This window comes from Tenrec ecaudatus, chromosome 6 (genome assembly GCF_050624435.1).
Source record: "Tenrec ecaudatus isolate mTenEca1 chromosome 6, mTenEca1.hap1, whole genome shotgun sequence".
Classification (NCBI taxonomy): domain Eukaryota; kingdom Metazoa; phylum Chordata; class Mammalia; order Afrosoricida; family Tenrecidae; genus Tenrec; species Tenrec ecaudatus.
In genome coordinates this window covers 168,956,794-168,983,720 of record NC_134535.1, presented here as the reverse complement: position 1 = coordinate 168,983,720, position 26,927 = coordinate 168,956,794, and the positions used below count along the sequence as shown (strand labels likewise).

Here is a 26,927-nt window from a genome sequence, read left to right as displayed (position 1 = left end):
ACACTTCACACACCATGATTATACAGAAATTATAAGGGGCCAGCACACTCTGTAGTTAAGTCTGTAAAACAATGACTATCTTACTTTGAAATACTGAATCACGGACCATGAACTTTACTATTACTATACTTATCACTGTTTCTTAATTTGTCCTTATGAGTACGTGATCATGTTAGAAAAGGAGTGGCTGCATCCTTACTTAGGGGATAAAGCGTTCTCTCACTGTGAGCCATGTCTGCAGGTCTGCCAATAGTGATACCACACACTGGTCACAGCTCTCATTGTAAGAAACCATTATTAAGTGACTAATGAAACTATTTCTATCTCTTAATGCATAAATATAGCCATTAACAAAATAAGATTGTCAATACTATGCAAACACTTAATACCACTTCCAACTTATTTTTTATAGAAAGTTAAAGATATAACAAAAATTATCCATCACTGCTCTCCTTAATGGGTGACCTTTAGGGGAAATTGTTTCAAGGAGAAAACATTTTCCTATTAGAAAGTTAATTTTCATTCTGAGAACATTCTGGTACAGGGAGTCGTTTGTAGTTCTGCAAAGGGAGACAATGGAGGCAAACATTTATGACCTTAGGTTAGCAACAGCCTTGTAGAGACAACTGCAAAAGCATAAGCAATAACAAAATTTTGAAAAGACATTATGAAAAATTTAAATGTCTGTAGTATAATACCATTAAGAAAGCACAAAGGCATGCCACAGAATGGGGAAAAATACTTACAAATCATATATCATATACAGTACAAATCACATAGCTCATATGGTACTTGAATCCAAAATACTATTTTTATAAAACTTATATACAACTCAATAAATCACTCAATTAGAATGGACAAATGATATGAATAAACATTTCTCCAAAAACAGATGTGCAAGTACATGAACATTTTTACCATCATTAGCCACTGAGGAGGATATCAAATCAAAACCACAATGAGATACTCGATCACATCCACTAGGATGACTGCAATAAAAAACGAAGCCATTAGGCAAGGTTCTCGAGACGCACAGAGACTGGGCGCTTACCTACGACTCGTGGGAACATGGAGTACTCCCAAGCTCACTGGGCGAAGGCTGGCAGCGCCTCCAAATGCTCAGTAGCTACATTGTTACCATATGATCTAGACATTACACCCCTAGGTATAGAAGAGAAATAAAATATACACCCACATGAAACTTTACAATTACAAAACACTTGTGTCTGTACAATGATGAATGGATAAACCAGGCAGCATAGGGATACAACAGAATATTACTGTCAACAGAAAGCACAGTGCTGGCACATGCTACATCGGGAATGAACTAGAGTCTTAGGCTAGGTTAAAGAATCCAGGCATCAAAGGTTACATATTGCGCATGATACCATATTATATATATGTGTGTGTATATATGTATGCATATATACATGCACCTCCAAATACGCAAATCCATGAAGAAAGAAAGTTGATTAGTGGTTGCCTAGGGTTGGCTCTGGAGTACTGCTAATGGGCACAGAGTTTCTTTGGTGGGGGCCGGGGGGGAATGAAAATGTTCTCAAATTAGATTATAGTAACACATTCTGTGAATATGCTAAAAAACCATTGGGTTGTATACTTTAAATGGTTAAATTATATGAGAGTTGAGTTATAGCTCAATAAAATTACTTTTAAAAATGAAGGAGGAAACAGCCAGAAACCGTAAGAGCACAAAGTTAAATCAAGTAATTATTATATGGTTTTACAGCTAAGGTAACAAACTTAATAAGTTCAAATCCCGAACTGAGATGGAACAAGTTCTTCATAACCATGTCCTTAAGTTAAGTCAAAACAGGTGAAAATGCAGCTGCCTGAGTAATTTTAAAATGAACGTAGGTAAGCGTATTATATAAAATTAATTTTTTTCAGGTTTTTATTAAGATATTTGGAATAACATAGATGCAGGCTCATAGAACGACTATGTGGAACATATAAGAAATTCCAAGGGGTTGCTCATCAGCCCTCCTGGGTCAGAACACATTAGAAAATGCTTACAGAAGCTGACATGCCTTTGAGACAAGATGGACTTCCACAAGGTCTTAGAATTTGAAGTCTGCCACTGGGCCTCAGGGAGGAGACGAGTCAGTCAGGGTGCAATGTAGCAACGATGAAAAATACAACTTTCCTCTAGTTCCTAAATGCTTCCTCCCCACCCCCTCCCCAGCCCCCACTATCATGATCCCAATTCTACCTTGCAAGTCTGGCTAGACCAGAGGATGTACACTGGTGCATATAGGAACTGGAAACACAGGGAATCCAAGGCGGATGATCCCTTCAGGACAAGTGGTGTGAGTGGCGACACTGGAAGGACAGACAGAGGGTGGGTTGGAAAGGGGGAACCAATTACAAGGATCTACATGTGACCTCCTCCTTGGGGGACGGACAACAGTAAAGTGGGTGAAGGGAGACGTCGGATAGGGTAAGATATGACAAAATAATAATAAATAAGTTATCAAGGGTTCATCAGATGAGGGGAGCAGGGAGGGAAGAGAAAAATGAGGAGCTGATGCCAGGGGCTTAAAGGGAGAGCACATGTTTTGAGAATGATGAGGGCAATGAATGTACAAATGTGCTTTACACAATTGATGTATGTATGGATTGTGATAACAGTTGTAGGAGCCCCTAATAAAATGATTAAACAAAAATGTATATATTGGGGGGGGGAATAATAAGAATCCTGTAGCTCATAATTTAAAAAAAAAAAGAATTTGAATGCTGCCAACGAGAAACAAATGAGAAGCACCATGAGACAGACTGTGACGCTCTTGGATATACTTTCCCTACCGAGACAGTGTCAAATCAAGCAGGCTTGAGTGGGACTTTCATTTTAAAGCCTTTAAAACAACTGGTGAAATCCAGGAGACCTTGGGGGAAAGAAAAAGTAGTAATGACCATATCCCTACAGTAAGACAATATGGACTTGGATGGAGTTACACAGCCTTGGAAAGGTTGTTCACAGGATAATAATTAGTACGGATTTCACTTTCTAAAATTACATACCTAGTATACAGCCTATGGAGGCCTGGTAGCATTGTGGGCTACAAACTGGGTTGGTAACCACAAGGTCAGCAGTTCTATCCTCCCAGCCGCTCTACAACATGCAGATGAGGCTTGCTGCTCCAGTCAAGATGTACGTCTTCAAAAACCTAACAGAGCAAATTCTCCTCTACTCTAGGACCCTATGATTCGGAAATGACGTATGGACAGTGAGTTTGGTTGTGGTTTGGAGTGTGTTTTCCAAAAGTAAATACTGTATCAAAGAAAGCCAGAAGGAGCCTTCGCTTCTATTAATACACCTAACTGTTCAGAGAAAACACCTTCTGTTAAACTAAAAGGAGCCCGGAGGTGCTGCTGGGCTCATGTCGGGCAGCTACCAGCAAAGTCGCAGGTTCAACAACTGCCCCCCCACCCACCACCACCACCACCACCACCACCACCACCACCACCACCAACACACACACACACACACACACACACACACACACACACACACCACCCCCACCCCTACCCCACCCCCGGCTGCTCCACAGGAGAAACAAGAGGATAGCTGCTGCAGGAACCACTTACAGCCTTGAACACCCCCCACCCCCGGGTGCTGTAAGTCAGAATCAACTCCACAGCCATGCATTTTGTTAAGCTAAAATACAATAAATTACCTCACACTTCACAGCGAATTTTTCAAACTCATTGCAGCCTAGTGACATTATAATATCATTAGTGTTTCATGAAGAACCAAGAAACCAAGTTAAATAGACCTGAGAGTATAGGGAAAGGGTAGTGTAATAAAAGGCACTGTAGTGCTACTTTGGGAGAGTATTAGCAATAATCTCTCTTAAGCTATAATTACTATTAATCCCGACTATTAATTATTCACTTTCCAACTCATATATTCCTCTGCTTAAAGAAAAAATAGAAACTGCTAAATGTAGGAGTTTGACGAAGATTGTTTTTAAAATATTTGCAATTTTTCTGTTGAGAATCTAGAAGTTGGATGTAATCACTATTATGACCCAGGGACGTCTATCCCAGCAGAAGGCCCTGCAGTGAAAGTGCAGAGTTACTAGAGGCAGGAAGGAAAAGGGAGAAAGAAGTCAGTCATCCGGGAGCAAGGAGGCAGGCTGGGAGGGCACGAAGAGGAGAGGTGAGGGAGAAAAGGGGGAGAAGAAAACAGAACTATGATGCTAATGGGTTAAAGAAGTGTGAAGCCAAAAGAGAATTATCTGTGTAGGATGAAATTATGCCCATATATATGTAAAGAACCACAGGGGCAGTTCTACCCTGTCCTGCAGGGCAGCTGCGAGTCAGAATCAACGCAATGGCAGTGAGTTTGGTTTGGGTTTAGATGTAAATTGGCTGTATTTGAACAACTCAAAACTGGACACGGAGTTGTAGTTTGTGATGGGAAAGTCACACAATTGCAGAACTCTGAAGTTGGATGAGACCTTACAGAGCACGCACTGTCATTCTTAGTGTACCGAGCGTTGCCAAGAAACATACTCGACATTGGAGAGCTCTATCAAATTATGACTTTGATCTAGAAAGATTTATAAAATACAAGATAGGCTAATATTATATATGAATTTCCCTCTCAATGAGTTTGTAAGGAAATAACACGCAAACATTACACAATAAGCATAACTTATACAAAATTCATCTAAAACGAAGTTTTCACTATAACTTTTGGAACCCCTTAGCTACACAGTTGAATAGTTCAAACCAACTTCCTGCTTTATTGTACCATCCAAAGTTGTGTTCCGGCGAGTGTGTTTCCTGTTGGTTTACTGTTTTAATTAAAATTAAAATGTAAGGTGATGTATTAATTTCAGGAGCACTGGTGGTGTAGTGGGCAACGACGCACTGAGCTGCCAACTGCAAGGTCAGTGGTTTGAAGCCACCAGCCACTCCCCACAGGAGTCAGTGGGGCTGTCTGCCCCTGTAAGGAATTAAAACTCTTGAAAAGCCAAAGGTGCAACATGCGCGTTCAACTCTGTCCTATCCGGTAAGGTCGCCACAAGTCAGAATGGACTTGACAGCAGTGAATGCGATAATTTTTCAGGGTGTGATTTGCTGTCTCTCCGATGTACAACCTGTGCTATGCCGACCTCACCATTGTTTGTTTGAGCCCACCGCTGCAGCCACCTGGTCAACCCCTCCCATCAAGGAAAAATAATAGGATATATAATGCAAACATCCATGGTGGTGGAGTTAAAGAAGGTAAATTGTGGCTCTAAGAATACTCCGCGCCAAATGATGCCACCTCTGTGAACCTCTTTCAGTGCTTTCAGACTCCATTTATTTTTATGTGAAATGAACTATAGGACTCCCTAGTCAAATCCAAATCCAAAATCCTATTAACCTGCAATTACTAAGAAAAGCCAACAAGAACAAGACACCGTGTACACTTGAGTATAGGCCGACTCGAATAACAGCCAAGGCACCTAATCTTACCACAAAAACGGCATTAAAAATGTGCGGAAAACTCGGCTTACACACGAGTATATACGGCATTTGTTTTATATTTTACACGTATGAACAACTTTCTATAAGACAGATCACTGATATGGAAACACGAGGATAACTAATCCATTGTTCAAAAAGAGTCACATGAACTCTTGTCATTTCTAAACTCAAACATCTTATTGGGCATAATAAAAATTGAACCAATTTTCATAAAGCACTTAGGAATGAAGCACGTACTTTTACTTGGAGATCCTCCGAACTTTCCGTGGACATGTACAGAGAGAGCAGAACGGGCAACGTATTGGTGACAGCCACAGCCCGCGCATGTTCGGGAGTATGTCTCCCGATCTGTCCTAAGGCCCAAGCAGCAGCAGCCTTAATATGATCTTCTGGCTCTTCTGACAAGCAGACTGACAACTGGGGTACACCCTGCAGTGTTGATCAAAAGAGCAAATGTTATGATTCCAGCACCGGATTAAAGAGTCTTTCCGTGTCTCTCAAGCATTAGAAGAAATCATTTCAGTCTTGATCCTTTTCCCCCCAAACAGCTCAATAAATGAGCACATCACAGGGGCTGTCATTTCTCAAGTCAATAAAACGGCTAGAACTAATTTACCTTAATTATCTGTAACAATCCAACTAAACTCGAAGAATCTCTCTGCTAGCTTTTACCCCACCACATAGAGGTGCACTTAATCCATCAACAGAAGCCAGAACTCAGGGAAAATCACAGAATCAAACAGCAGAGCAGAATACAGGGAAAATCAGGTTACACTAGGACAAACTGAAAATAGATACGATTTTTAAGTGTCCTATTTTCCTTCCTTTAAAAAGTTAATTTAGAACCCTTAAAGAAATTGCCCCTGACCCCTCCCCAACAAGTATAATAAATACGTCTGAGAATAAGTTAACTACTATGGATATAAAATCAAATTAATAATATGAGCTAGAATGCCTTTTTGATATTATATTTATTACTACCTTTCCTAAAATAGTCAACTAAAATTTTCCCGTAAGTTTTGCCAACTTTTAAATTCTAGACTTGACCATTTTACCTTGTTTAATTAAATGTCAATGTGGAAATTATTTTGTTAGCTAAGCCAACTTAACATTTTAAACTTTAGTCTTCAATTTTATCCAAATAATTAAAGCCGAAAACTAAAATAATAAACCAGTTTATCGTCCCTAGGAGGAATCAACTATGGGAAATGCAATCCCAATTTCTGTGCAGTCCCACTGTCTGACCGACCAGACACAATGACAGTCATCGAAGCGCTCGAACATAGAAATGAAGAGCTCGCTGGGTCGTGCTACCTGAGCAAAGGCCAAATCATCATCTAGACTTTTGTCCCGCTGCTTTTTAATTTGGTTGTTATGATCAATTTCCTGAAGCGCACTGCCATATTTCTCCCTGGCTTCTTTTCTAGACCCGAAAAATGTGTCTCTGCCAGTACGAAAGGTCAGACCTGTCACCCGCATAGAGCAACTTTCCGGGAAGGCCGTCCTTCAGGGACATTGAGCTTGAAGAGAAGCAGGGCAGGGCGGGGGAGGCACAGGAGGGAGAGAGAAACCTCCCTCACCCCCCCCCCACTGTTATAAATAATGTGCCCTGAACATTATACAGTATTAGTTCAATAAAAGGTGTTACGATTAGTCTTTAGGGTAACGTTTAGGAAAGAGAGAACCATAGGTACTGGGTGGCTTGCCTCTGACTGCTGCCACTCAGACCTTCAACAAACCCGGGAAGAGGCCAGCGGTAACCCGAGAGCCAAGCAGGAGAAGGAAAGTCTCCTGGTTAGTCTGAGGACAGGACTCGGGAAGCAAAAGCAATTTCTTGTCTTTCCGTGAGCTTTGCCTCTGAGTAAGCTTCGGGACTGGGCACGAAAGGGGCAGTCACTACAGGGACCCTCAGCGAGCACTGCTGCTGCTTCCCGCGCAGGGCCGGCTGTGTAACAGAAGTGGCAGCGTAGGCAGGGAGGGACACGAAGAATTACCGTGGAATAGGGACAGACTAAAGATCTGGGGCTCCTTTTTTCTGAGGATTAGCAGGGACCAACCCCCCCCCCCATTTCTGCTTCCCATACAGCAGCATGTTTTCTCTGCTGATAAGAACCCCACACCCTGGGGGTTCGCCAGAGACACACTCTTAAGCACATGGTCTTGAAGGCATTCTTGTGGAGATCAATATTTATTCATTCAACAAATACCTTTTGAGCACCTACTAAGTGCCAGGGCTATAGTCCATTGTGGGTAAACAGCAAGGCTGTGAACTGGGGGGGAGGGATACCCCTAGGGCAAGGAAACAAAGCTACTGCTATCTGACTTGGCCTCTGGTTTGTCTACTTTAAGACCTGAAACGGGAGAGAAAAGTAGATTTAAAAAGGTTTGCCCTAGCCATTGTCATCTTTTAACGGAATGACAGAAAGGGAGGAAACTTCCCTGCTGTGGAGATGAGGACCAGGTGGAGTCGACATTTATATCGTTGTCATGCACCAAAGTCTGCGCTGCACACTTATATCCACAAACCGCAAACAGACTAGCACACTTACTGTTTAACCACTGTATTGACACGGAACGCCTCATAACCCCCCACTTCCGAAGGAAAGGGAACCTTACTTGTGGGGGGGGGGCCTTGAGGCATCTTACGGGATCCCCACGCCCACACTGCTCACGGCATCATTTCTGAGCACTCTCATCAGTCACATTTTATATCGCACAGGAGAATGTTTATCACACCCTTAATACCTCCCCGCAACCCTTGAGAAAGAAGAGCAAGAACACACCTTGGAGATGATCACGGCCATCGCCAGGTTCTCTGAGTGAGCCGCCACGTACCCCAGCATCATGATGCCAGGCAGCCGGGTGTTCCCTTTGCAGGACCCGAGACAGTCCACCACGGCAGCCACCCCTCCGGCATTAACGATCAGCTGGGAAAGCTACGGCGAAGGGAGAGCAGCTCAGCAACCACAGCCCAAACCCCAAGGTAACCTCAATATGCTAGCTCGCATCCCCCAGCTCTGGCTTGGTTTGGGTGGGTGATGCAGAGCCAAAATACACCTGGTACACTCTGAAAGATGGTTGAGGAAATTACTGTGGCCGATGTATACAAGCATAATAATCTCCGTATTTCAGATGCACACATATACTCACTGTGAGGTGCTTTTCCCTGGGGGTCCATTTTTCATGCAGCAATGGCACGACTTTTATCCCTATTCTAATGGATGTCAAAGCACCTCAGCTAGACACGGAGCCTAGGGCTAGTTCATAACTAGCTAACGACTGAAACTCCCAATCACAATGTATGAGTATGACGCAGACTAATCATAGAATGCTGAAAGACAATGTCAGACTTGAAATAGTCTCATCCAATTATCCTCCTTTTGCTAGTAATGATTACTAGCTGGTTGCACTTCGCCCTTGAAAAATCTCAGCCAAGAAAAAAAGGTTTGGTGAAATAACGAATGAAGATTTTAAAGTTTAATGAAGTGAAAAGGGATTAGTCAAAACATACACAGGAAAAAATATATTCTACTTCAGAATCTACACCAGCCTGCTTTGCCCATTTTCTTCACATCTAAGAACTCAGAGCCGGGGGAAGAAAAAAAAAACGATGTTTAAGAGTAGCTATTAGGATGGTTACACTAGGCTCGGGGACCCCTGTGTGGTTGGTTCCCTCTGTCTGGAGGTGCAATGTCATGCTCACTACTCCCCGCTGACCTGACAGGGTAAGCATGGCAAAGGCCCGCCGCATCCATGCTCTGGAGACGGGAGGCTGGAAATGATTGCAGACGGAGATTTCAGACTCAAACGCCATTGATCTAACCCAGCAGTTCTCAACTGGGAGCAATTTTGCCCCTACCTCCAGGGAATATTGAATATTTGCCAACGTATGGAGCCATATTTGATTGTCATGACTGGGGAATGCTATTGGCATCTAGTGAGCTAAGCCAGGGACGCTACTGAATGAACATCCGCCCCAAAACTCTCCAGTCCAAAATGTTAGTAGTTCTAAGAATGAGAAACCCTGATCTCATGGGGCACAATCTTTGGACCCTGTAAACAGATGGATATTTTTATTTTAAAACTAAAATTAACTAACAATTATTTTATTTTGAAGGTTTTGATTTTTTACCTCGGGGGTATGTTTTGCAATCTCTCTAATTAAAGTAGAAGCATTTTTCTTCACATATTCATCTCTGTCCTTCAGACAGGTGAGTACAACTGGAAAAATCTCTGCTTCAACCACCATTTCTGCCAAATCCACAGAATGCTTTGCTATCTGACTGAGAGCTGAAAGGACTTGACGCTATTAGTGAAAAAACAAAACAAAACATTACATAGAGTCTACCAAAGAGTTCAGACGTAATTTAAACAACTTCATATGTAGGCAAACTCCTTTATAAATGAAAAACAATTATGTAACTAACAACCTGGGATTTCTAAGTCTGGAGTCCTTCATATTCATCTCATTTTTCAATTCCCTAGTTTAAAAAAAATTAAAATTAAATGTCTCAGCTCTAAATTGACTATTCGAGCTATTGCAGATGATCAATCATGATTACCTTTGGATAAATAATATTTCTTAATTATGTAATATATTAGTAATGTATGAGTTTTATATAAAAATTGATCAAGCCGAGCTAACATTTTTGACATGAAGCTGATGATATTTCAAAGAATTTTCAACTGCTTCGGTAACATTAATACTTTTAAAATTATGTAGAATATGACCTATTAGAACATGAAAGTATAATTGTAACTATTAATTGAAAATCAGGTTTCAGAAAGATATAAGAACTTCGAGCATAGAAACTTTCCATAAGAAACTTAAGTATTAAGGTGGTGGTATTAGAACACCCTTAAGTCTCTTGCACCCGGGGTTCTCCGATCATGTGAGTCATTCTTTTAAGTACTACCATTAGCACTGATGACATTTCTAGTTTTCAACACTGCATGCTTCCCTCAAGAGCATCTTTATCATCAAATCCTTATAGTAAGAATTCTCACATACTAAATGGCAAAACATATCATCTATTCATATGGGTTCAAAGATGACAATTTTAAAATGTATCAGTAAGAATCTGCCCATTCCATTTTCTCAGGCTGCAACGTACCACTGAACTTTATTTTTAAATACCTTCAGTTTAGCGTCAGGGTTCAGGATCATCTGGGCTAAGTGAGCAATAGCTCCTGCATCCACTACGGTCTGGGCTAACTCGGGAGAATGCTTTGAAATATCACTGAGGGCTGAAGCAGCAATCCTCTTCAAAGCAACTTCGGGCTCCTGGATACAGAGCACCAAGAGAGGAACCGCTCCCGCGTCCACCACAGCTTGTGACAGTTCTGTGGGTCCAAGAAAAGTAATTAAGTGAGCATGGGTGACTGCCCCTTGTGCAAGCCATTTTTCACCCTGACAGATACAGCAAAGAAAAAAGGGGAGGGCGTACTTCACTGTCTCGACATCTGCATTTCAAATCAGGCTTCCTGGTTTCATAAGCCATGTGGACCAATCCGGGGCTGAAAAGAATGCAGGTCAATGGATGGACCTCCATTTACATGAACACATTTGAGGTAGATTAGGCTGAAATGGCTTGTTATTCTTTTTTTTTTTTTTAAGAGAGTAAGCAGATGTCAGCTGTTTAGGCTCTGACAATCCTGCACTTCTCAATAGACAAGCGCTTTATGCACGGTTTACAATAACAGTGAAAATTAAAGTACCAAAAATTTACCAACCACACTAATTAGACAGTATTTTGTTCTATTTACGTGAGTAAACATGAACATGAATCTTGTGCCAATAATGTTGATTTTTCAATTCCTTTTCTTTTATCCAAACCTTATAGAAAACCCAAGTGTGACATCGCACCATCCATCTAAAAGCACTTTCAAAAGCAAGCCCTACAAAAGAAAGACATGCTGTAACTTACATACATGTTAATATTTAGATAAAGGAATCCATTTATGTCAGAAATGCTATGAATAGCTTTTGACTATCCAACAACAGGTTGATTTACTTGTATGTCCAAGAATCATAGCTGAAAAAAATAACACATTATAAATGATAGAGCACAGGGGAGAGTCAGGCAGACCAATATAAAATAAAAGTTAAAAATACCTTTTGAGAAGCATCATGTAGTCACTGATTCCACTCTCTTTGTTTCATGACTTCTCGTACTGAATCATGCACTTACCTCTATAATCTCTGCCTTTCAAATTACGTTATTTGCCCAGATTTCCACTGCCTTAACAATGTATAAATATCCCTCAATAGCCAAACTGAAGATATCTAACTCAGCAAATCATTTAATGTCTTTATCTTAAAGGAAAATAAGATGTTTAAAATTTCAAAAGACTGGTAATAAAACAGAATATAATGCTAGGAAGTGAAGGTTACTATCCAACATGTGTTTTCCTCCAATTAGCATAATTATCATAGAAGTCTCAATACTGTATAAATGGTTCATTCAGTCTTTCATTAAGCAAGTATTAATGGAAGGTTATTATGTGCCAGGTTCATTCCATTCTGGTGCAGACAACACACTTCTACAAATTAACACCACACTGATTACCAAATATCTATTTCTATTTTTTAAAATGTGATATTATGTGTGAGATACAATGGGAAGGCGATATGTAATCTCAAGAACAAGAAGCGAGTGTTTTTTAAAAACAGGAGAGATGGGAAGGGGCACAGGCATAGAAATCTAACTGTTATCATGGCTCCTCGGAAGCCATCTCTGGGATGCTAGAACAATGTCCTGAAGCCCAACCCGATGGCAGGTAAAACAGGTGACCCCAGTATCTTCCACCCCCGATGGAATTAGAAATATGAGATAAGATGTGTATCACTTTTATAACATTTTAATATATAATTCTCATATTTCGGTTAATTATTTAAGAATTCAATCTAACCCAGATTATACATGTACTACCCAGTCAAATGTCTTATTGCTGACCATTCCAACTTTATGTGAACATACTTAAACACACCGGGAGTACATATAATGACTTGAACATTTTTTTCAGTTAAGTATAATTTTTCAATTTCATACACAGTTTCTAAGCGTACAGAGTATGTAGTAAACTATAACTGCTTAAAAGCAATACTAAAACTTAAGGTTCTTTTTAAGAACTGTCTAGTATGTAGTTCATCATACCCACATCTTATCCCTCCCTTGAACAATATTAAGACTATTGTTATCTGCCATTCCCTGAATAGTATGTTAGTAAAGTAAATGCTATTGTGATCTGCTACCCAGTCCCACCCTGAGCTGTAGTTCTCTTCTCTCAAGGTAGTGGTAGGGTTAGCTGTGGGGCTGGCACTGTTATACCGTAGTTAAAGATGACCTGTGAAGGTCATGAAGCTCCCCGTGATTTGCACTGGGCCTAGTGAAACTGTACCTGCAAGCTCATATCCATTTTTGTTTAAAAGTTTACCTTCAAATGTCTATGGTCCAATGAAACCAGGATTGGCCCTAGAAATACCATTGTCCTTACATCCTTTACACACGTGCCAAACGAATAAAAACCAAACCTGCTGCCATCCCATTGGTTCTAACTCACAGCAACCCGACATGGAAGCAGATTACCCTTGTGCTTCTCCTGCGAAGAGGCTGGTGGGCTCGCACCGCTGACCTTGCGGTTAGCAGAACAGCGCTTGCCCAACGGTGCCGCTGGGGATCTTTTTCCTGCATGTAAGAGGGACCGCCTCAAACGGTTCCTGGGAAAAGTTCTTTCTCCCTTAAGCCCATTTCCCAGGAACTTTCTGAAATACATGTGACAGGCACGCCACACAATAGTAGAGATGTTGTTATGCTCGGTGCTATGGGGTTGATGTTGACTCAGTGGGCCCTCATGGTGTTTCTTTGTAAAGAACCTTAAGCTTTTTTTTTTTTTTCAGAGGAGGCATGCCAGAAAATTTAATTCTTAATACATTTACACATAGAAATTTGTGTCTATACTTAATTTATTATACCCCTTTTCCTTTGTAGTACCTCTTTAAAAAAAACATTAGGGGAACCTTAAGCTTTTATTAACAGTATGCGTTTAATGGTTTGCCATGTATCCTTGGAAACTATATATAAAAGTAAAACTACATAAAATACACGTGAGACAGTAGGACTGGCCCCTATAATCCTCATGGAAGGAGCCCGACAGTGCAGTGGTTCAAGGTTAGTTGCTCATCAAGAAGTCAGTGGTTTAAACTGATCAGACATTCCACGGGAGAAAGATGAGGCTGTCGGACGCTCAACAAAAGGCAGCTGTAGTCTGTCCTGTAGGGCTGCAGTGAGTCAGGATCCACTCGAAGGCAATGGGTAATCTTTACGGGGACAGATCACCGGTTCTCCCTTCTGCGGAGCCACTAGGTGGTTTCAAACCACCAACCTTCTAATTGTAAGCATTATGTCACACCCAAACCAAACTCACTGTCACGGAGTGAATTCTGACCCGGAACAACCCTACGTAGGGTTTCTGAGATTGGAAACTTTTACTGGAGCAGACAGCCTCACTTTCTCCCGCAGAACTGGTGGTAGGTTTGAACCACCAACCTTTCAGTTAGCAGCCCAATGCCTAACCCACAGAGCCACCGGGGCTCCTTCTATTACAGATCCCACTCCCATCAAGTCCAGTGAGCCTTGAGAACAGAGCAGAACTGCACTTCCAGCTTCCCAGGCTACCCTTTTCAGAAGCAGACGGCCCATCTCTCCTCCATGGAGCAGTCAGTGTTACTAAAACCACTCTCTTTGCTTTCGCAGTCAGGAACCCCTGTGCCACCAGCACTGCCTCTCTATTACAGATCCTACAGGGTTGGTTTTTTTTTTAACTACAGCCTATTGTTGTCCAATTTCTATCAGTACTTTTACATCCCATGACACATCTTTCTCCTTTCCCTACCGGTGCTGCTTCTGGCATGTCTATGAGTCACGGTTGGTATCTACACAATAGCCTTTGCCTTCCTACCCCAACCCTCGTCTTTATTTTGCTCGCAGGCAGAGCTGCTGCTCCTCAAAGAGGCTGTACATGCCAGATCCTCACTTTCCTCGCCAGCTAAGCCTCAGGCTTGTGAGCCAATCCTGGCCAATCGGATCTGAGTGGAAATCAGCTGGAAGCATCTGTGGAGGGCTTTCCTCTGTAAGAAACAGAGACACATGGGAGGAAACACTACAAATGACATGTGGAACTCCTACGCCCATCTTGCAACGAGAAAGGAAGAAATCACCGTGTGGAGGATGGCTGGATACAGGGAAATGAAAACCACCTGTGTCTGTCACGACACTGTTCAGCTGCACAACCAACCTCGGACCCGCCCTGGCTGAACTTGTGTCCTCAAAGTTACAAACATTTGCTGATACTTTGTAACTTACAGCCCAAAACATTGAGATGTGCTGTTTTCTGCTCTCAGGTGTGGTTGATGAACACTTTGTACTGTCTCCCTGTACTCAACCAGTTTTCATGAAATGTGACTGTGTGCTAGAAACTCGGCTACGGCTCGTGGAAGCAGAATGAAGAAAACTGTTCTGTTCTAAATGTATGAACAAACCATTGCAAATGGAAAGCAGAGCCCAGAGTCAGGGTTGTGAGGGAGCCAGGGAAACTACCCAACGGTGTCATTTAGGAAGTCTAGTCCGTGTTACTTTCTTCCTTTATCTTTCTGATGCTTTCCTACTCTAAAAAAAGGAGTGTCCGTTAGCAAATAAACAAACAAAAGAACAAAAAACCACAATACCTTGCAAACAATGAAAAACAGTTCAACCATAAAGAGAAGTAAAGTTTTAATACATGCTATGACATTATGAAAATGTTATGGTGAGTAAAATAAGTCAGACACAAAAAGTCAGTTTTATGAGGCCAGTGACATAAACTATCTAGAATACCACAGGTACATTGGTAGTCACAGGAGCCGGGAAGAAGGGAGACTGGGGAATTATGCTCACTGGGTACTGAGTTCTGTTTGGAATGATCACATGGTTTGGGGGATATATAATGGTGATGACTGAGCAACACTTTAAATGCAATTAATTTCAATGAATCCACAAAGTTCATTTTGGAACATACCCATATACTGTTTGATAATAAGCAAGTGTAAAGATGCATTTAAAATTTAAAGAAAAAAGGCTATACATTACACCAACATATAAATGGGGCTAGACTCGGGTGATAGTACAACTGGTAATACATTTTTCCTTTCAATTTGCCAACTTTCTTTCTTTTTTGCCAACTTTTTTCAATGTGCTAATATATTAAAAAAGAAACATTGAGTCTTCTATCCATACATATAGCTATCACTGGAAATAACTACAGTAATGTTACTATTACATGTAAAAAGCTTATTAAAATGTTAGCTTATTAAAACAGCTGCAAGTTTCTTATTTTAAAAAATTGTGGAATTGCAGTTCCGTTCAACAAAATATTAGGAAAGAGGATATAACTAAGCTTAATTTTAAATATTTAAAATATGTACTAAACACATCATCCATTTACTTTTTCATTTTTCCTGCTGGCACCATCCATCATCTTATTACATAAAAGAATTTTTTAATGTTAGCGATTATAATTTTAAACCAGTTTCAGACTCCAAATTGTCAAAGGGAATAAAATTAACCAATATCACTAACTTGTATACAAATAATAATTAAAGCTATTTATTACATACATGCAGATAACGGAAAGTAGAGTCCTTAAATTTGACAGTCAGCTGTTTTCAGTCAAGGAATAACTAATTCTGTTTGGCCTCATGAATAGCTCACTGATGAGTGAAGGAACTGAGGCGGTCCCTCTGTGAGGACCTGTGACAACTGGGAACACAATCTCATCCATTGATTCTTCTGTCACTCTCACTTTCTCTAAGATCCTTTCTGCTAACATTTATGAGGCTTATGTGCATACCGTTCTTTGAATATTAATAACATGTGTCTTAGACTGGGTTCCCTAGAGAAGCAAAGTCAGTGAGGCTTATATGCATAGACTCATATGTAATCACATAATTATCACATGGGAAAGGCCGGTGAGGTTGTAGGGCTTGGAAGTCCCACATCCACGGGTCAAATGTCAGGCGGCAGGCTTCACTTGACCTACACTTTTGTACTGTACTTGACCTACAATTTTTTTTAAAAAGCACACAAGAGAAAATTGCTGGAGATCTGCTCTGGTAAAGATGACAGGTCTGGAACTTGGAAGCCCTACTGGGCAGTTTGGGGAAGTTCTGTTCTGCCCCATGAAGGTCGCTGTGGTTGAAATCCACTCAACAGCTACAAGCTTGATGTTTCGCTTGGCAACAGAAGGGCATTTTCGTTCGTTCTAATTGCATTCTCCTTTTTATGATTTCATTTATCTACAGAAAATAGTATTCAAGTAGGAAATCATCAACCTGGTCCACTTTGTCCTGATTCCTTCCTTAGAGTATCCAGTTAGTCCCCAGGACAGAATCAACCACAGGTTCTGCAGTGTCCAAAGCAGCTGGCCCTGTCTGCTTCTACAGGGAGTAAGCACCGTTGCCCTCTGCAGCAGCATTACCATCTAACTCAGGGGTCCTCTTTTCCAGTTCACTGTCCCTCAGGCCCATTGGAGGGCCAGACTACAGTTTAAAGAAAACTATCAACAAATTCCTACGCACACTGCACATATCTTATTTTGAAGTAAAAAAGCAAACAGGGCAAAACCACTTGGCGGGCCAGATGAATGTCCTCAGCGGGCCACATGTGGCCAGCGGACACCTGAGTTCTACCTGCTCTGGAGCTGGGGTGGAGATTTCCCATGTGATTCAGAACTTAAGGACATACATATCATGTCTACGAGAGAAAATTCACACATGTGGGTACCCACCATCAGAGACAAAGAGAGAGAGACATCGTGAAGGCTTTCAGATATTATAAGGAACTTTTAAAAAGGTCATGAAATCTCATAAACTTTCCTGTTTACACAATTTAAAAACCAAACCAAACAATAATCTCTGAAAAGTCTTAATTGTCAAGCGAGTCTACCATAAATTGCTGGTGACCCTGAATAGCTCTTCTTCACCTATAATTTAACCATGATTCTATATCTTCTTAGAATTCCTAGTCAAAAGGGTTCCTTTCTGCCAGGTTGGAGAATGGCCAACATTTACTGCAGATGCAAGTGTTTTCAGCCAAAACCTCCAATGCGTTCTGGAGCTCAAGTGTGAGATAGCACTCCCCTGAAACATGCTGGCAGCCTCTTCCCCACTGTGCTGGGGCTCTGGTTCTCATCTCAGGCCCACCACACCTTTAAAGAGCGGTACTACAAATGCTCCTCCACTTAGCTGGCTCCTGTGTATACAGACACCATGAAAGCGGGAGAGACGCTGCCCAGGTGAGAAATGAAAGGAGAGCCTCGAGCTCCGTCAGGTGCACCCCTTCCTGGGGCTCAGCCTGGTGTCTGCTCCAGCAGCTGGTCCACCCACCTCACCTGTCACCCCAACACAGGCTCTTTGCTGCACCCTTTCACCTCCAAAACACAAAACAAGAGTGATGAAATGTGTTAATACAACAATCCTTTGGAGTGGGAGAGAGGAAGAGGAGCAAGACAGGCAACCAATGTGAGGAGACTCAGACTTAATCAAGTAAGAAATATGTACAGAAACAGCTTATTGAGCCTCAAAATTAGAGGCAAGCCTAACTGGTATCAAAGTAAAAAGCACATAGTGGCAAGATTTGTAGAGATCTGGGGCGGGGGGGTGGGGGACAGCCACCATGTGGGGGACAGCCACCATGTGGGGCTGTCAGGTCACTTTCCTTTCGGTTATTTATAAAAGACTTCAACATCTAGAGAGAGTTCACTTTAGAAACTGTGTGTTTCAGATACGGAGAAGTCAGAAAATGCCTGATGTTTCTCTCTTCCATTAACTGTATGCTTGCTCTGCCATTCACAGAAGTCTCCCTTTCTATTTCCCTAAAAGGTACACTTTTACCTCTCTATCGCCATTTAAGGTTTGAATTTCTTTACCTTGTCTAATCCAACATTACTAATACTAATAGAAAACATTGAATAGTTGTCCTTCCATTAATATCATTTTATTGACTTTCAGGAAGTCATTGATAAAAAGATTAGGTTATTTGGAGACAAAACATCTATTTTCACTGGTAAGGATGTGAATGATGAATTACTTTATTGTTTACTGTATAAAAACTCCCTTTCCTTCGGAGAAATATAGGCAGTAATATTTTCTGGGAGCTTCTAGGTCCCAGAACCCTAACTACTGTGAAATATTGAAATGACAGCAGGAATTCCATGTGGGAGCCAGATTATAACAAGAAATGAGAATGGGGACCTAAAGAAAAAAATCCTATTTATGAACTGCAATCATGTAGCCCAGGCTCAACAAAAGTGAGGAAGGGAACAGGTATCTGCCCGAAAATGTTCCCATACAGTTCCTTCACAAAGTGTGCTTTTGACACTATTAGACTCACATTGCAATCTCTGGCCATAAAGTGCTTTGTGAAAATTTACTAAAGATGCTCATGCAATTCCCCCTTAACCAGCTCCCGACTTAAAGCACTGCCTTTGTTTTTCAACCAAGATGTTCTAAACAAGTCTTTTTTTTTTTTGTACAACGGGGCCATTTTAATGTTTTGCTTTTCTTATAAATAGTTCTCCTGCTGATGGCAGACATGTAAACTCTTGGGAAGGACTCAGAAGTACAGGGTAATAATGGTGGTTTTTCTGATTCATTGTCATCCTCACAAATAAAGGGGCTTCCTGGTGTAAACTGCCATCAAACCAGCAGGACTGCATCTATGCCACCTTTGTTTTCAGGATTGTTGGTCACCTGGGCATATTTTCCCCAAATCACCTTGCCTCCTTGCATCACCAGGCCCAGCTCGCTCACATTCCCTTGAGTGATGGTCCCTTTGGTGATAACACCCAGCGTTGTGTACAGTGGGGACAGGGGTTCTTCTTGACACCAAGTATTGGTAAGCAAAAGATGGCCTTATGTTCAGGGTGCGTAACATGTGCCTTCTTGAAACGTAAGTCCATTGGTCTGACGAATCGTTCATACTTCGGTGGTTTCCATGTGAAGCCACCCCCAACAAAGCAAACTTTAGTAACCACCCTTTTCCATGCCTTCTTTTTCCTCTTTCCTGCTCGAATAACTTAGGACTTCAGTTTCTCCCTGGGCACGGACTTTGGGCAGAGGGACTTCCCATTTCCCCGCTTTCTCTTTTCGTTTCTATTTGATCATATTGGAAAGTCCTTTAGCTCGAGACTGCCCCTCCCTGTCCAGCAGAGAGGCAGGCACTGCGCCTCGTGGAGTCTTCTCGCCATTCTTTGTTTGGTGTTTCTCTTTTCATGCATCTTGATAGTCTGTTTCATTTGTATTTTCTCAGCATGACGCTGCTGATGGCAGAGCTTGGCCTTCAGACCAATCATTTTTTTTGCCTTCTTTGAACGTTCATGAGCCTCTCGACTTTGCTTCTTCCTCCTTCTCTCATGGTAATCTAAACGATACCCAGAACGCGTACGGTGTAACTCGATATGTTCATTTTGTGGCATGGTGACGGCAGCAACGCCACCAGACGCAGTCTCCAGGCACGACGGGCCACTCAGTACTCAGGTCCCGGAGACCGGGAGCCGACTCCAAGCCACTCGCGGCAGGAAAGTAAACAATAGTCTTCAGGTGACTATTAAGTTGGAAAACTTCAATCAAAATATTAAGAAAATAATGTTAACAGCATTAATTCTGAATCATTGCAAGCATGAAAAGATTTCCTCTTCCTACTGTTTTATTGCTTGTTTTTTTGGGGGGGTAGGGTGGTCCCTAATGGTGACAATTTTTAAATACTTAATTTAAACATAACAGAGGGAGAGGCTCTTCCTTTAGCTCCTGCTTTTAATTTTTCCCTTCGATGCCCTGGCAGGAAGAATGCTGGTGAAGCTCAGTGTGTGGCGCCTGGGCTTTGGAGTCAGACTTGGATTGCCTTTCTCGCACTACCAGTAACATAAGCTCAGGTGTTCTCCCTAAGCTCCGCTTTTCCCTCCGTTAGACTGGGAGGGGATGTCTAAGAGTAGCTGCAATCAAAATGAAGTAAAAAATGTGAAGCTAGGCACATAGGAATTAATAAATACTAGCTACTATTTTGTGCAGGGAACTGTGATGGCACAATCTTTAAATACTTGGCTACAAACTACCATATAGACTCGTGGATAAGCCGCGTTTTCCAGACATTTTATGCAGTTTTGGTGGTAAAATGAAGTGCCTCAGCTGATATTCAGGTGGGCTTATACTCGAGCATATGCGGTACATTAGCAGTTCGAACACACCCGCAATTGAGACCTAGCCATCATGCAGATTACATGCCAGAAAATCCTCTGGAGCAGCTCCACTGTGTCACATGGGGAGGCTATGAGTCGAAATTAACACTATAGCACCCAACAACTTATTTTGAACACACCTGATTTGAAAATTTTAGAAAATGAAAAAACAAGAGCCTTAATCCTACCCTAGTAATACAAACACATTTCTTTGTAATTTAGCTTACATTTACACTATTACAATTATAATCTGTAATTTTCTTTTTTAACAGGACAATCACTTTTCTGTCATCATGTTTATAATTACCTTTTCAGTTTGCTAAATAACATCACTATTAAGGATACAGCCATAATTTTAACTATTGCCATTTATATTCCCACCAAGAGTTAACTACAACAGAGGGGAATACTTACATACACAATCTTACAACTGTGGGTCTCTATGAATATATAAGAGGGTACCCCCACCCCAACCCACAATGGTAAAAAGGTCCACTGAGAGAAGCTTTCGTGGTGTGCATTTTTCCCACTAGGCAAGTATCTAGCAACTCACTCTAAGCTAGTGCACCCAGTGGTGGTGCCTGCAAAGGGTCTCTTTGAATTTTTCATGAAAACAGTTTCACTTAAACCTCATTTTTTGTGATGGCTGATTTAAGAGAATAGTATGTGGCTATGAAATTTTGTTTCTTATTAGGGAAAAATGCTGCAGAAACTGTTGTGATGTTGAACACAGCTGGAAAAACTCAAAAGTACAAGTGCTTTTCTCATTTCAAAAGATGAATGTTGATTGATGACAAACTTCTTTCTGGAAGCCTGCTACCTTCTCGAATGGATGAAAATGTTGACAAAAGTAATGCACTTGTGCTTGAAGACTGATGACAGACCATTGAAGAGATGGGGAAGTTCTCTGCACTAACACAGAGCTTGGTTCAGAGAATTGTAATGGAAGATTTGAGAATGAGAAAGCGTCACTGCGAAATTTGTGCCTCCGGTTCTAACTACCCAGGAAAACAAGCGTTGAAAGGAAACATGCCGTGCTTTGAAAGAACAGCTCCTAAGTGACCCAGAATTTTTTCCAAGGTCATTACTGGAGACGAAACATGGTGCTCTTCTTAGGGCCCCAGAGCAAACATCAATCAAGCCAGTGGAAGACTCCATCATCAAAAAAGCTTGTCAAGTGAAACCACAGATCATGATGATGGTCATTTGTGTGTTTTTTTATATGAGGGGGATTGTACATTTGGACTTTGCTCCATCAGGTGACAGTGTTAATCAAGATTTCTATTTACAGGTTCTGAAAAGATTGCACAGTGTGTGACAAAAAAAGGCCTGATTTGTGGCAGATGAGGGACTGGTTCTGCCACCACAACAATACACCTGCTCACAAAGCCAACTCAGTGAGGCAGTTTTTGACAAAAACAAACAAAAACAAACAGCATGCCTCTCTTGCCCCACGCACCTTACTCACCTGACCTTGCGCCACAAGACTTATTTTTGTTTCCACAAATGAAGAGGGACATAAAAGGGAAGAAAAGATGAAGAGAAAAAACGAGGGAGGTGTTGTCAGCCATTAAACAGATGAGTTTGAAAAATGTTTCCAAGAATGGAATAGAAGATTTGACAAATGTATTAAGTGTAATGGACAGTATTTTGAAGGTGATAAGGTTGTTTGGTTAAAAAGAAAAAATTTATAAATACATAGCTTTGGGGGAAAATAAATTCCATTTATTTTTTAGTACCCCCTCATATTATGCTTGAACCCAGGTTGAATAGGGAGGAAAAGGGGTGGGAGGCCAGCCATGAATATAGAGATTTGACAGAGGATATCTGCATATTTACTTTTGCTGCATGTACATCCATGAATGTGTTGGGGAATACATAAATACATGGTGCAAAGTTATGAAAACGTCTCAGACATAAACAAACACCATAAAGAAACAAGTCACTGGGCATGGCAGGGATCAGAACCATAGTCTCAGGGACATCAAGGTCAACTGTCATAACACACTTCCAAAGACAATGTTCTAGATTGGTAAGTAGCAATTGAGGTCTTAAAAGCTCATAAGCAGCCATTTAAGGTTCGACTATTGGTCTCTTCCCATTCAGGAGAAAGAAACGCGATGAAAATTAAAAGATACATGAAAAAAATTAGTCCAATGGACTATGGATCATGCAAGCATCAGTCCCCAATACCTTGAGACCAGAATAACTAGATGGTACCCAGCTATTACTACCAATTTCTCCAAAATGGAATCACATTCAAAGATCCTGGCTAGAATGGGGGTGGGGGGTAGTGGGAAATGTGGCCCAGAACTCAGAATCATAGAAGAGGTCAGATTTACTGGTCTGATAGAGGCTCTCAACATTATGGCCCTTAACCTTCAGGTCTGGAACTGAAATTCACCCCCATGTTAGAATAATCAACCACTTAAGATCAAAATGGCAGCATTTACCCAAGGACAAGGTTCAGAGGCTTAGGAATGGAGGAGGGATGGACACAGGAAACACTGGAAGGCTGTGGGATACGTGTTGGTACAGTGCAGGGATTACAACGGAGGGGCTGAATCAGAATGTGCACGAATTGTTGGAAATAAAACTATCATCTGCTCTTTAAACCTTCACCTCGTCTATAATTTGAAGGGCTTTTTAAAAAATTCCTGGTGGTTTTTGAGGCTTGCTTTGATAAGGCATATAATACAATAGAGGTCATAGTTTAATCATTAAATCCCTGTCAGATACTTGAGGTTTTTGATAGTACAGATGCTACAATGATTCTGTGAATATAACTTTTTTAATCTGTTGCGAATCTTTCCTTAGAAGTAAATCTCAAGGTCAGCTTTATGCAGTTTGTATAAATTGTTTCACGACTCAGCTTTACCAAGCTGCTTTTCACGGGTTTATAGAATTTGTAATTCTTCCACCTACGTCCACAAATGTCATCTGCAAAGCTCATTTTATTATCTTCCACGTCCACTATGCATCAAGTACAGGTCATACGTTTCATATTTTATCTCATCCCCCTCATAGCAAGTGTCTAAAGTAGCAACTACTAGCTACCTTTGTTTGTAGATGAGAAATTAAGAACTACAAATTATATGCAAGACGCATAACAACTAAGTGACAGAACTTGAACTCAAACTCAGACCTTGTATGATGCCACAGTACTCTTAACCACTCATCTGTGTTGCTGCTTGACCCTTATTTTTCCTACAAATGACAGTAAGTGTTTTCATTGATGCTTTAGTGTGCACTTCTTTATTAGCAAAGTTGATTGCTTTTACGCATCTGTTTAAAAAAAACTATTTTTTTCTTGGGTTTCTTTGTTCACGTTATGTAGCATCTTTGATGAAACGGTAAGAACAATTTCTCTGTCTCTTACCCCTATATACTTTTTCTCTAACTAAAATGAAAATTGAATATATTGGGTTTTTAGAGAACACGTGATCCAAACAACTGGGTCATCATTCAAAACTTACCTCATGTACATCATTAAAATCCGATCTAAGGTTAAATAGTAAGCATTGTTAGCCTAGATTTGCCTAATAAACCTAAATTTTAATACTTATATTAAAAACATATACTGTCACCTGCATTATGTCTAGCAATATATCCAAGCGCCCAGGCTGCAGCCTCCTTTACTCCAGGGTCAAAATCTTCCAAGCATATCACCAATGTATCCAGTGCTCCACAATCCACTATTGCCTGAGCTAGCTGAGGAGAATGTTTACCAACGGCTCGTAACACAAAGGCAGCTGCTTTCTTGTAGAAACGCTACAACAGTAAAATATATAAAACCCAACGTGAATTGAACACTTACATAATCAAAATATAGGACAGATCAAAGCCAACAATAAAATGACATACGATGTCAGACATTTATGACAAAATAATAATTTATAAATTATCAAGGGTGAATTAGGGAGAGAGGAGTGGGGAGGGAGGGGGAACAATGAGGAGCTGATGCCAGGCGTTTAAGTGGAGAGCAAATGTTTTGAGAATGATGAAGGCAATGAATGTTAAATGTGCTTTACACAATTGATGTATGTATGGATTGTGACAGAGAGTTGTATGAGCCCCCTAATAAAATGATTTTTTAAATGACATATGAATAAATGAAAACTCCACAGCTTTTAAAAATGCAAGAGATTGAGACATTGTAACAAATCATTTTGATTATGTGCTATTGCCTTCTTGCTTTTGTTCAATAACAGAACAATGTAAACTTTAAATTGCATTTCACACCTTGAAATATGCATTTATAAATTATATAAAGTAAAATATAAACGTTTTACTTTCTATAAACTGATAATGAGATAATTTTATGTACCTGTGCTACACTGAAAAGTATTTGTTTGTCCCATATAGAATGTGCAATGAAACTCCCGGTCACTTAGTATGTAGGTTTTTCATGACCTTAGCTAATCTTTCTGGAATTCCAAGTTATCCTGAAGTAACAACCTTGTTCAAGATGCACTTACCAATAATAAAATAAATATAAAGACAAACATTCATGATAATTAAAATAAATTAACCAAACATTGGAATATAAATTATGATTCCCTTATAAGAAATGTTTTTATTAAAAGATCAAAACAAGTTCCCTATTTGAATTTTAAATACTACTTCATATTTATTCCTTCTTAGTCTATAAGTTGTACTTGATTAAGGAGTAATACATTGAAACTGAAACATAAAGCTAGCATGTCTCTCTTACCCCTCCCTCCAAATAAAATATATAGAGAATAGTTGGCTGGAACACTCGACTGCTGTTCTGTAGTCAGCATGAGGACAATGTGAGGTCTCTAACTAACAGAACCCAGCACGTCACCTGTTTCAGACTCTCAGCGGCTATTCTTTACCGTGACTACTGAAAGTGACCATGCAACTACACCTGTTTCGGAAGCATGCTACTTAGGAGGAAATACTAAGATGCACTGAAAGCACAAAAGAGGAAAGAGAGAATACACAAAGTATCTTTTTAGCACACAATACATGTTTCTCCGGAAATAGCACATTGGAAAAAATGTTAAATGTACTAGTACTGGCATTGACTTTATATATTTCCTCTAGTTTAAAAATGCTAATAAATTAACATATATGGAAAATATATAGGAGAGGATTTCAAAATACTCATAGAAAAAATTCTTAACCTCTTCTTTCACATTTTTTCACACACACAAAAAAATAAGAACAAAGTCAGTGGACTTTGTATATCATAGAGAAGACCTTCAAGAGTCCTACGAGAAGGGGCTCAAAGGACTAGCTGTAGAAGGTGAGAGAAGCTCTTGAGCAATCCATCAGTGTTACTCCCCCTCACTTTTGTCCCTGGATACTTTTAAAAATCTCTTTTCAATAATGGACAGTCAGTGCACTTAGAAAACTTCTACTGAGAACCTCCTGGTATGGGAATCCCAAAACACATCGCTCTCAAAGGAAGGGGCGCCAAGAGTCCTTGATAGGAGCATCAAAAGAAAATACACTTTTTTCTAGTCATTATGAAATGCCTCACCATTCTAAAATTTAAGGCAAATTCTACTTTTATTTTTTTTATTTTGTATTGTGTTAGACAGGGTTCTCTAGAGAAACAAAACCAGGACACTTATGATTAGATAGATAGATAGATAGACAGACAGACAACATGAAGCAATAAACAGCTAATTAGTCCACAGTTAATATACCGACAGTCCTTCAATTACCATATATACTTGTGTATAAGCTGAGTTTTCTGCATTTTTATGCAGTTTTTGTGGTAAAATTAGGTGCCTTGGCTGATATTCGGGTTGGCTTATACTCATGTATATATGGTACATGGGCTGCTGGGCCCAAGTCAAGGAAGCAGACAGCTAAGTCTCCTGTAGAGCAATATAGACAGTCCAGCCACAGGCAGCAAACAGTAGCGCCAGTCACCAACAGTCAGCCAGATGACAGGGTCTGACAGTCCCCAGCTCAAAAGATGTATACACCAGCAGTGTGGTGAAGCAGGTCTCAAAGTAACCTCAAACTATAGCGACAAGGTCCACAGGTTGGGTGCCCCACAGGGTAGTGTAGCTCGCAAGTTGAGGCAGAGAACTAGCTAAGGCAGCTGCACACTGGTCTGATCACCAAAGAGCAAGAGACAGACAGGCGAGGCTCGCCGAGCCATTTATCTCTTAGCCCTT

General features: G+C 40.7%; 1 protein-coding gene and 1 pseudogene across 1 annotated transcript in view; both read right to left on the bottom strand.

The window, feature by feature from the left end:
* The window catches only part of SPAG6 (sperm associated antigen 6), a 66,768-nt gene that overhangs the window by 22,044 nt on the left and 17,797 nt on the right, over positions 1 to 26,927 (bottom strand). The window contains exons 4-8 of the mRNA XM_075553190.1: positions 24,357 to 24,540; positions 10,637 to 10,842; positions 9,632 to 9,805; positions 8,283 to 8,435; positions 5,737 to 5,928 (exon numbers count right to left, since the gene is read on the bottom strand). Of these exons, the coding sequence (XP_075409305.1) occupies positions 5,737 to 5,928; positions 8,283 to 8,435; positions 9,632 to 9,805; positions 10,637 to 10,842; positions 24,357 to 24,540 (909 nt within the window). The remainder of the gene's footprint in view (positions 1 to 5,736; positions 5,929 to 8,282; positions 8,436 to 9,631; positions 9,806 to 10,636; positions 10,843 to 24,356; positions 24,541 to 26,927) is intronic.
* Positions 19,232 to 20,010, bottom strand: LOC142451333 (ribosome biogenesis protein NSA2 homolog pseudogene; annotated as a pseudogene).